This window comes from Dromiciops gliroides, chromosome X (assembly GCF_019393635.1).
Source record: "Dromiciops gliroides isolate mDroGli1 chromosome X, mDroGli1.pri, whole genome shotgun sequence".
Classification (NCBI taxonomy): Eukaryota; Metazoa; Chordata; class Mammalia; order Microbiotheria; family Microbiotheriidae; genus Dromiciops; species Dromiciops gliroides.
This window is the reverse complement of record NC_057867.1, coordinates 38,349,910-38,361,339: the sequence shown is the minus strand read 5'-3', so window position 1 is coordinate 38,361,339 and position 11,430 is coordinate 38,349,910. Positions and strand designations below refer to the sequence as shown.

Here is an 11,430-nt window from a genome sequence, read left to right as displayed (position 1 = left end):
AAGGGAATTTACTTCCTGGGAGTTCCCTATGCTAATGAAATCACATCTGGTCCAAAATTTTTAAAAGGCGGAGGGGGGTGGGGTGTGTCAACAGAAATCTGGCTCTCACCTCCAACTGCCAAAACTGAAAAATAATGAAATATAAATGTGTAAGAAATTTTCATTTTTCCTTTTTTCACTGTTTGGTAAAGTCAAGGAAAACAAATATACCTGTCCCTGAATGTGTTCTCTAAAAGACATCACTCTGCTTTTTTCAATCTGGTTTAGCAACTTTTTTGAAATAAGTGTGTGTGTGTGTGGGGGGGTATGGGTACCCAGGGAGAGGGCCTCTCCATCATACCCCAAATATCTATGACTATATATGTATTCCCTTGAGAGAGAGATTTTTTGGTGAGAAACTAATCTTAGGGGGCAGCTAGGTGGTGCAGTGGATAAAGCATGGGCCCTAGATTCAGTAGTACCTGAGTTCAAGTCCGGCCTCAGACACTTGACACTTACTAGCTATGTGACCCTGGGCAAGTCACTTAACCCTCATTGCCCCACCCAAAAAAAAAAAGTATATCTCCATTTAGCTCTCCTAGAAAATAATCTAATTCTAAAAGATGATCATTTAAAATAAAAGACAATTGACAGCTGGAATGAAAACTTTTTTTTTATTTTTGCCATAGAAAGCTTCTAAGAACTAACAGCAAGAATTACTGGTTAAAGTTTAAAACACAACTTTTAAAAGTTAAGCAAAAGACTGTACAAGTGTGTATATATACACATTACAGTGTTGGTGAAAATTAACAAATGAACAGCAGTTTTAATTTTGAGCTACATAAGTCAAAAGCTTGTAAGACAACGTACAGTTTATCAGGTCTTGGATCTTGATAATAGTCATGCCTTAACAACAGCAGAAAATAAATACGCAGCCTCTAACAATGATTACCTCGAATGTGATAGGCTCTTAATGATACTGGAAAGATGTAGCCTAGTTTCCCTTGGTGACAGGGTGGAGGATATTCACCACTAAAATCGTGAACATTTAAAGTATTTTATAATGGTTCTTGCGACTTTGATATGGCATTTTCCCCCTGGTTTTGCTAAGACTTTATGCGTCATCAAATTGTGTGATGGTTCTGAACGCAAGTACTGTTTCAAAGCATTAACATCTGCTAATATTTACAGGAAATTTAGCGTTAAGACCAAAAGGAAAAAGCTAGCTTAACAACCGAAAAAATAAGTGCAATAGGCTGAGATCTAAAGGCCAACAAGCCCCATCAAAAATTAATAATAAACAGGAGCCTCTACACATTTTCAACCCAATAAATACTAGAAGTGAAGGGTTTTATTAACCCCCCCCCAAAGTTTTTCATATGCGTTCTGGACTTTGGATATTGAAATTACTCCTAGGAAAACTGAAGACCCTGAGACACATGCAAGTAAGAGTCTTCTGGCAGAAATACAATGTAATGGTCAGTTTTCCTCCAAACCCCTGTTCCCCTCTAGCCCCCCAAAAGTGACCTTTAATAGGCACAGAGCTTAAATTTAAGGATCAGGACTTCAAAAGGGCACATTCAGCAGCAAATAATTACATCCATGCCCTTATGAATAAAGAATTGGAGTGGCACAAGGAATTCCCCATTTGTCACAACAGATTCATAAAAGTTACCAAGCCTTAGCATGACCAAATGTGTCTGCTTGTTTGACTGCACACAGGCCATTTAGTCTGAAAGGTCTGAAAGCTATGCTGGTATAGGTATTGTTCACACTCATAATCGTGTTTAACTGATGAACTATCTTAACGAAACGGACAAAGTTCAACCAAGAACATTTTTCAAAGCAAGTACACTCTTATGACCAAAGAATAACATCATTAACATCTATACCCAGACCCTACTACTGTGGTTTCAGGTAGCATAGTCTTAAATTAAAAGCTACTTCCCAATTTTTAAAGAAGGTAAATTTACAAAATGATTTGAAAAATCTATTCACACACAGGACAGAAAAGATATGCACAGCATACACCGGGATAGGCAAAGAATGACATGTTTTGTTCTCCTTTTATTAAAAATACTGATTTCTGGTACCTTTGTAGCTTTAGAAGCTTTAAAAATCATTATCTTCAAATCTAACTCATCTTGGCAACAGTGACATATGCATGAAAATTCATAATTAAAGCTTTAAGCTTTCAAAAAGTTATTTCTTATAATACATAAAAAGAAAAATTCTTTTAAACTGTCAGATAAGAAATATTTAATGAAAGGTTACAAATAACTATTACTATGCACAACCTTTTCAGATCTATTTACTTTTTTTGTATTTTTTTTCTTTTTGTAAATCATTTACAGAAATTCAACAGGTTGACTTAGGAAATACTAAGTGAAATATTGTGCTTGCTCACTTTTGGTACTAGCCTTTCCAATGAAAGTTTCCCATCAACTTTGTTTTCTTGATGTGTCAAACAGAAGGAGACACACACACAGGCCGTGTTTGAAGTATTCCAACTTGGCCTAGACCAAGAGGCCAACATGATTCCATACAAAGTTCCTGAATGCTATAGAACCACAGTGATTTGCAGGTAGAATGGAGCCAAGCATATCTTAGAATACATAAAAAGCTAAGCTGCTTTTCTTCAAGAAAAACAAAAAACAAAAAACAAAACCCCAAACCAAAATAAAACCACATCAACTGTTTCAAATAAAAACTTCCTACTAGAAAATTCTAAGTTTAGAAATTTACATTGAGGGACTCCTCCCCCCAAAACCATGGAGTTTAGTTATTTTTGTATAGCTTTATGCATATTTGAAAGCCCATAAGTGAAAGTAACATTACATAAATCTGGGCATGTCACAAGCAAATTAACTGCTTCTTAACTTCATTCTGTGTCTGAAGTTGAGAGCTCCTGATAATTCCCTAACTTAAAATGAACGCTGCAGGGCTTCCCCTTCTTCTCCGTTCCATACCGCTCAGATCTTAGTCCATCAAGATTCCCTCCACATATCCCATGTGGCAAAGGGATAAAGTGGACCAGTCATCGGTCTGGTTCGGTACATGGCCAGATATAATAAGTCAAGCTCCTTCTGACGAGCCCAATTCTATCATTGTTCCAGGTGACAAGCTTATGGGAAAGGCCAGGTTTAACTATCCGGATGAAGTTTAACAATCCATTTGGACCAGAGCACTATGGCACTGCTGGACCCAAAGTATGCCATCCAAGTGGATGGGCAGGATAGTTATCTTGAACCTTTTCAAAAGCTGTTGGATATTTTTGTCATACACATTAGACAACACAAAAACTGTAGACAATGCTCAAATGTTTTTGCAGAAATCAGCAGTAAAGTGCTATACATAAGAGAAAATTCATGATAGGCTCAATTTTTCAGGTATGCCAATAACAACTGTGAGAGGGGAGTGACTGTTTCAAATTCCTGTCAGAAAACTACCTTTTTATATCATTGATTTCTCTTAAAAACAGACCAATGAACCCCAAACCCCCAAAATAAACTAATGAACAGCTTGCCCTGGAGATAACTCCTCAATCTGTATTCAAGTAAAATTTCAGATAAATTTGCTCCTACCAATTCCCTGTAACTAAAAATAATGCAAATAAAAACTACTTTCCAATTACTTTGAAGGACTAATTAACTTGCTTTCACCCCAATTTGTTTTATAAGTGTTTACTGGTCTTTTGAAACCATTGCCCCCTGACACAAGCTCAGGTTTTTTCCCCCAAATCAATTCAGTAAGATTCTGGTATTATAAATTCAAACTCAGTGCTGCCATCTGTTACATTTTGTTTAAACATTGAATCATTTCCCTGTTGAATAAAGATATCATCCCAAGTCATTGGCTTGTTTTGGGGGGTAGATGTGGCAGTCTCTTCAGAAGGTTCTTTCCTACCATCAACCTTATACACAATTCCATCTTCCTTTATCACAGGTATACTCCTTGGCCGATCAGTAAGGTAAGCATATTGCCTTATCTGCAGAGACCTGCAAGGATGTAAACGATAAAGCTTGGTGTCACCAGAAGGGTCCTGACTATGGACTGACTTTATATGCGAAGACATAAACTGGTAATTGATAAAGGATTTGCCACAGGCCAAACACTGATACCGCCGCTCCCCAGTGTGATGAATCTCATGTTTGGTGCGGTATTCTGCTAGGGGAAACACCTTCTCACAATAACGGCATGGATACTTCTTCTCCCAAGAATGAATGTTAAAATGTCTCCGCAAACTTGTCAGACACACATAAGATCTTTTGCACACAATACAAATATAATACACCCTCCCATCTACAATTAATTCATAGTGATCATCATGTTTGACTTTCACGCGTTTGTTCGAAGGCTCATCACCAGATGTTTTGGGGACCTCACTATCACGCTTGGCCTCTTTTTCATCAGGATCATCTTTGACAGGAATCACTATATCATATGTGTCCTCCCCAATATTTGCATAAACTTTACAACCAGTAGATAAACCTTCAATTTCAGTAGCTGTATCTAGCGTAATGATCTTCTGACCTTCCATCACATGCTTCACACCTCCCCCTGAATCCTTACTGCTTTCAGTAATAACATTTGAAATTTTTAAAGAGTTAGAGAGTGGTTCTTGATGAAAAAGAGAGACCTGCTTTGACTGGACCACAGAGCCATTAAAAGAAGCATCAGGCTGGGGGACCAAAGAGGGATTACTGACTCCTGAGTCTGGACTAGAACTAATAGTGTCATCATCGTCATCTATAATCTCTGCTTCCACTTCTACATTAGCCCTACGTTTAGGCAAAGCCATGGTGTTATTTGGTATCTGCTGATGATTCTGTACAAGTAAATTAACTGAAGGAGACACCTGACTAGGATGCGAAGAACTCGGTAGGGCATTAAGAGATGGCTGATTTAACAAAATGATGTTGGGAGTCAGATGCTTTGGGGCATCTTCACTATTTCGGGTCTGGCTGGGGCCCGTCTGGTTCACAGAAGTAGCAAGTGTCTGCAGTGGTTTGTTTGTCAGAGGAGGAGAGCTACTAGTGCCACACTCCTTATCGGCAAAGGCAACAGGCCCTGGGTCAGGCTGGACTTGTGCTGCTGCTGCGGCCGTACCACCTGGCAAAGCCTCTTTGGGAGGTAAGACTTCAGAGCAGAAAATGACATCATCGTCTTCTTCAGAATCAGTACCGATTTTTTTCGTCTCGTAATCTTCAGCACATAAAGAAAAAGTCTCAGTTATAACAGGCATCATAGTCACCCCAGCCTCAGACCCTTCATTTTCTGCCTTCTGAACTTGAAGATCCTTTTCATCTGTGCCAGAAGGTAAGGTTTCACTACCATCGTGCTTTATTGAACTTGAGATACTTTTAACCTGTGACAAAGGTACACCCAGTTCTGCTATAAACTTAACTCCTAATAACTGCCCTGACTTAATTAGCTCATCAAGTAGATCCGATCTAATACGCATAAGTTTAGAACTATAAATATAGTTGAGGATTTCTGCAAAAATCTCTGCCCTTATAAAGTTTAGCTCAACCACTTGCCCAGCAACTGAAAAAAGCTGATGGAAGTAAGTGCTCGATGCAGACAGAACATTCCGGTGGGCCCGGAATTTTCGATCTTCCACAATAACAGTGACATCGCAGAACAGGCCATGGTCTCTTTGTTCATTCAAGGAATTCAGCAGATTACCGGAGTACTGGGTGTCAGTGGCAGAAATAAGCTTTCTGTTCTCCATGCCTATAGGGAGAAAAAAGGAAAAAGCAGGGAAAGGAAGGAAGGGAAGAAAACAAAAGCATTTTACTATTTTAACATTTTTAACCTATAATTTCAGTACTTGCACGTAGCTCCTTCTGCTTTCAATCCATGGACATTACACTGTATAGTCATAAGCACAATGGACTTGGAGGCAGAGGCCCTGGATTAGAATCCAAGTGCAGCCAATTGCTGTTTATGTGACTTGGGGCAAGTCCCTTTCCTCCCCTGGGCCTCAGTTTCCTCTTCTGTAAAATGAAAGTGCTGGGCGAGATCCTTAGGTCTGAGGACTGAGATCCCTTCCATGCTAATCCCATGATCCTATCTAATCTTTCTTACTTTTATATAAATTGTATGTCTTTTCCCTGAGGACTGAGCAAGGCTTTCTTGGCTGGTATGTACTAGTCAGTACAGTGTATCCCCTCTAATACAGAGCCTGCACACAGAAGGTGCTTCATAAATGCCCAGGAGCCAACCAAGCAAATTATCCATTCCTGCCCAATTTTCCCAAAGCTTCATATCTACCAATACACTATATCTTCCTAGGAAGAAAAGATGTGTTCCCATCCTCTTTGTATTGACTTTTCACAAAATGTGTTCCCTCACTTGTGGTAGCTCCCCCTCCCTTCCCTCCTCTTTCCCTCCCCCTCCCTCTCCTTTTCTCTCCCTCCTCTTCTCTCTCTCTCTCCCTCCCTCCCACCCCTCTCTCCCCCCCACCAATTGTGTCCAGCAGTCACTTTGTGCTATAACTTTGAAGCTTAGTTTAGTTCTGACATTTACCTATCATTGTTAACCACTAACCAACATGTCTTCCCATCTTCCTTAGCCCAGAAGTTCCTTGAAAATCAGCATTTAGAAGAAAAGTTCCTGATGATTTCTGGTTTTCACTCAAGTACTAGAAGACCTCTTTTTAGGGGAAAAACACTGAGAGAAATCACTCACATCCTTGTATTTGTGACTGGCCTGCTCACTCTACTCTCAGCAGTCATTGTCCACTCTAGTTCAAACACAACTGCCACCACTCAAGCTAGTTATCAACAAGAATAACGTCCTTCTCCCTCACAGTCAGGGGCAAAGAGGTTTAGTTAACTTCCTCAAAAGAATTTGTCAGATCTCTTGAGGAAGCATCATGGTTGTGGCCAGAAAACTAATTATGATCAAAGTCAGACAACATAGGTTTAATAATAGTAACAATAATAATAATAGCTGTTCTATAATAATAATATAGCACCTACTATGTGCCAGGCACTGTACTAAACACTTTGCAAATATGATCTCATTTGATCCTCACAACTGCTACTATTATCCTCATTTTACAGTTGAGGAAATTGAGAAAGACAGACTTGCCCCAAATCACACAACTAGGAAATGTCTGAGGCCACAGTCAAGTCTTTCGACTGCAGGACCAGCCCCCTATCTATCCAATGAGCCACTTAGGTGCCTAAGTTTGAATATTAACTTCAATACAGGTTACCTGTGTGATGTTGGGCAAGTTTTTGCCTATACTGGGCCTCAGTTTCTTTATCTGTAAAATGAAGGGTTAGGGGGCAGCTAGGTGGCACTGCAGTGGATAAAGCACCAGCCCTGGATTCAGAAGGACCCGAGTTCAAATCCGGTCTCAGACACTTGACGCTTACTAGCTGTGTGACCCTGGACAAGTCACTTAACCCTCATTGCCCTGCCAAAAAGAAAAATCAATTAATAAAATGAAGGGTTAGGACTATATCATTTCTGAGGTCCTTTCCAACTCTAAAACCCTACCAAACTGAGTTTGTATCCTAGCCCTACCCAGTGCCTCATCTTCCTCCTCTGTAAAATGAGAAGGTTGGACTAGATCAGGGCTTCTTAAACTTTTTCCATTTGTGACCCCTTTTCACCTGAAAAAGTTTTACTCAATCCCAAGTGTATAGGTATACGAAAGAGGTATACATAACCTTTTACTGTTGCCAAATTTTTCGTGACCCCCCCCACATTCTGTCACTCGACCCTATATGGGGTTACAACCCATAGTTTAAGAGGCTTTGGTATATAAAATAAGTGTAAATAACCTTTTACTCTTGCCAAATTTTTTGTGACCCTCAGAGTTTAAGAAACTTTGGACTAGATGATCGATAAATTCTACAATCCTAAGAAAGTAACATTTCAAACACACCACACAAGCATGGAATGACTTGTTCTCTACTACTATATCAAAGTTGCAGCTTTTGAATGCAGAAATGACAAAGGCAATTCAAAAATTCTCCCAAAAACAGGGAGTAGCCTGGCTAAAGATAATACTGAAAGCTTGATCTATACCTGACCTATCTAATCAGTAAGAACATTGTGAAAACTTGAAAAAGATGTTTAAAATAACAATAATTAATGTGCCAAGATCAATGTAAACACCATCAATAAAACCACACTGGTCTGTGAGAAAAAAAATTTAGTATCATGAATATTCTTTCCCTTCAGAGTTCTAAAGCAACATTTCTATGATGCAAGGTGCAGTTTTTCAAAAATCACCAGAATGTTATATGACTAAAATAGCACAAATATTACTTTATGGAGTATTTCTTGTCAATCCAACATCCAACAGTTTCAGGGTAACATAAAGGCATCCATCAGATGAAAAAGAGTGACTTCTGGGCTTTATGCCAACAATCTCAGATTCCTAAATGTGGGAATTTCAACACAGTAGTCAGTTTTTTAGTAGGCAGGATTTCCGAAAAAGGCCCTGCGACTTCCTGTGGTTCACAAAGGGGTCCTACTAAACTGGAAGCAAGAAAAATTGACATTTACAGGAAACCTTGCAAGTTGGTGGAGCTCCATTTGTTTGTTTGTTTTTCTTGGGTTGAGAAATTGAGGATCTACAACCAGACTGTGGAAAATCCCTGCAGCACAACCATTTTGTGACCAACCTCACTGGGGGGAGGGGGGGAGGCAGAGGTGATGGAGGAGGGGGTGTAGAGAGGAAATAACACAGGATCAGCTATGGGGGAATCAACCATAGGGGAAAATCAAACTGCAGAAGCTGAAACCTGTCCCCTTTCCTCCACCTGCTCCCCCCGCCCCATCCCCTACCCTTTGAGGCCAGTAGGTTGAAAGCAAGGTTTGCAACCTGCGTTTCCCTTAGGGAGGAAGAGTCTTGTACCAGCTACTGGTGCAAGGTGGGGGGTGGGGGTGGGGGGAGGGGTCAAGAAGAACAGGCACATATAGGGGAAAGTACAAGCTAGTGAATAGAGTGGGAAGAGTGGGGGATGTTGAGGGGGAGCCGATTGCTGGTGATTGAGGAAGGAAAGCAGGCGGCATTGTTATGGCCCGGGAAGTGGCCCGAAGGGGCGAGCAAGGGAGGGGAAAGAGGGGAGAAGCGAGGATTAGGCCAGGGTCAATTGGGAGAAAGAAGGAGCCCCAGAGGGAAGGGCACTGGGAATAGGAAAAGGCTCCCTCTCGTCTGGTCCCGGGCCTAGACACAGAAAAACCTGTCCATCCGGCAGCCGAGTCCTACACTCAGCACCTCCCCCCCCCCGCCAGAGGGCCCCCCACTCCAGGCTGGAGGAGCACCCCCCCTCCCGCACAAAGGAAAATGCCGAGGCGCAGAGCTGTCGCTTCCTGGTTTGTGTGAGGGGGGCACCGGCCCAGCCCAGGAGAGCCCCTCTCAGCTTGGCCCTACCTCACCTGGTCCCCAGGGGCTGCGGGCACCGTGGCCGCTCCTGCTCCTCCTGCTCAGCTCCAGCTCCGGCTCCTCCTCCTCCTCTCGCTCTACGGGAAGCCAGAAGCCCCGCTCCCAGCCCTCTCCCTGCTGCTCTGGCTCGGGAACTGCAGCCGCCGCCGCCGCTGCTGCTGTTCCTCCTGCTGTTGCTGCTGCCGCTGCCGTCGCCGCCGCCGCCGCCGCCTCCGCCGCTGCCGTTGGAGCCAGCCTCTCCTCTGCTGCCGCCGCTCGGAGGACCGACAGGGGGCGCTGTGCGCGGGGCGCCCGGGGCCCAGTGCCTCCTCACGCGGCAGCGGCCCCAGGAGCCAATCGCCGCCTCCCTCCGCGGGCTCGCGGCTACGGCCGGCTCTCCTTCCGGAAGCGCTTCCCGCCCCGCCGGTCCTCTACCCCCGCTCGGGGTGCCCGCCGCCCAGTGCTCCTGGAGGGAGGGAGGCGCTGGGGGGCCGGGGGCGGCTTCGGCAAGGAGGGCGCCAACCTCTTCGGGGCTCCTTCCGGGGCGGAGTGAGAGGGGGGGGGCTCCCGGCGGCCCCTTCCGGGACGGAATCGGGGCGCTCGGCTCCCTTCGGCTACTCTCGGAAAGGGAGAGAGGAGGGAAGGAGGAAGGGGGGGCTCAGCCCTCGCCCAAATTCCCTCTTTCCTAGGACTGGGCGGGGCGGGAGGCGGGGAGCCGTGGGCTGCTTTTCCCTCCTTCCGAAAGAGAGGGAAATGTTCGCTTCCCCCTCCCCCCTTCCCAAAGGGTGGGGCTGCTGTGCTCCTTAGCCTGGGACGGGTGGGGGGAGCGCGCCTTCTGCTACTTTCGGCTCCTTCTCAACGGGCAGGAAGCGCTCGCTAGAAAGCCACGGGGTCTCCCTAGAACTGAGCGACAGCTAGAGGTGCAACAGTCAGACGCTATGCAAACTTTTGGAATGGTGCAGTGCTATCTCTTAAAAAAGAAAGAAAAAAAAGTTAGGCATGCATTCCCCAACTATATCGTTTGGGCCTTCTAAAAAGTGAATTTGATCCTTCAAGTAGGAAGTATTTTTATTTGTATATTGAGAAATAGATCTGTGCATTATAAAATACCAAAAGAAAGGATGCCGTCAGTTGTATTGTAAATATTTCCATAAATGGTAGGGGGGAGCCTGTTGGCCCTCACTAAAAACATCTCATCGTTATTAATAATGATGGGGAATGAGGGGCAGCTAAGGTAGCGCAGTGGATAGAGCACCAGCCCTGGATTCAGGAGGACCTGAGTTCAAATGTGGCCTCAAACACTTAACACTTACTAGCTGTGTGACCCTGGGCAAGTCACTTAACCCCAACTGCCTCACCAAAAAAAAAAACACCAAAAAACAAAAATAATGATGGGGAATGATTTTAGTGACAGCAACATGATTTCTTTATTATTTCTAGAAACCTTGGTTCAATACTTTGTGATAACAGCAATTTGAAGGTCTGGTTTACAATTCAGTTTACGTGATTTTAAATGGGTGTCATCTCCATTAGACCGTGAACTCCTTGAGAGCAAGGACTGTCTTTTATCTTTCTTTGTAGCCTCAGCTCTTGGCACAGTGCCATGGATGAAGCACCATGTTCAGTCCTTTTCAGATTCTCCTTGACCCTATTTGCGGTTTTCTCAGCAAAGATACTGGAGTGCTTTGCCATTTCCTTCTCCAGCTCATTTGACAGCTGAGGAAACTGAGACAAACAGTGACTTTCCCAAGTGACTTTCCCAAGGTCACACAGCTAGTGAGTATCTAAGACCAGATTTGAACTCAAGAAGTTGAGTCTTCCTGACTTCAGTCTGGCACTCTATCCGCTGCAGCAGCACCTAGCTAGCTACCCATTAAGCACCATAATAAGTGCCTAATGGATGCTTGTTGATTGACTGAAAAAGAAAGTTCCTAAAAATATGTGAGAAAATAATTATTAATAATTTCTTGGGGGCCCAGGAATCAGTCCTTTCTCTCCCCCCCCCACTCTAGAAAGTCACAAAAGGAGCTTTGGATGGAGATTCTTTTGCCTAGATACCC

At 43.4% G+C, this 11,430-nt stretch overlaps 1 protein-coding gene across 3 annotated transcripts; it reads right to left on the bottom strand.

The window, feature by feature from the left end:
- Positions 1 to 636: 636 nt before the first annotated feature.
- ZBTB33 (zinc finger and BTB domain containing 33) lies at positions 637 to 9,523 on the bottom strand. 3 transcript variants are annotated; one of them, XM_043973914.1, is made up of 2 exons: positions 9,385 to 9,505; positions 637 to 5,715 (listed from the first exon to the last, which is right to left on the bottom strand). In XM_043973914.1, the coding sequence occupies exon 2, from the start codon at positions 5,711 to 5,713 to the stop codon at positions 3,725 to 3,727; it is 1,989 nt and encodes a 662-aa protein (XP_043829849.1). In that variant the 5' UTR covers positions 5,714 to 5,715; positions 9,385 to 9,505; the 3' UTR covers positions 637 to 3,724. The 3 variants fall into 3 exon arrangements, 2 of the variants coding, with proteins under 2 accessions (XP_043829849.1, XP_043829848.1); XM_043973913.1 differs by lacking the exon at positions 9,385 to 9,505 and adding an exon at positions 7,205 to 7,260; XR_006353878.1 differs by lacking the exon at positions 637 to 5,715 and adding an exon at positions 7,350 to 7,408 and having other exon boundaries at positions 9,385 to 9,523.
- Between the last annotated feature and the right edge of the window lie 1,907 nt (positions 9,524 to 11,430).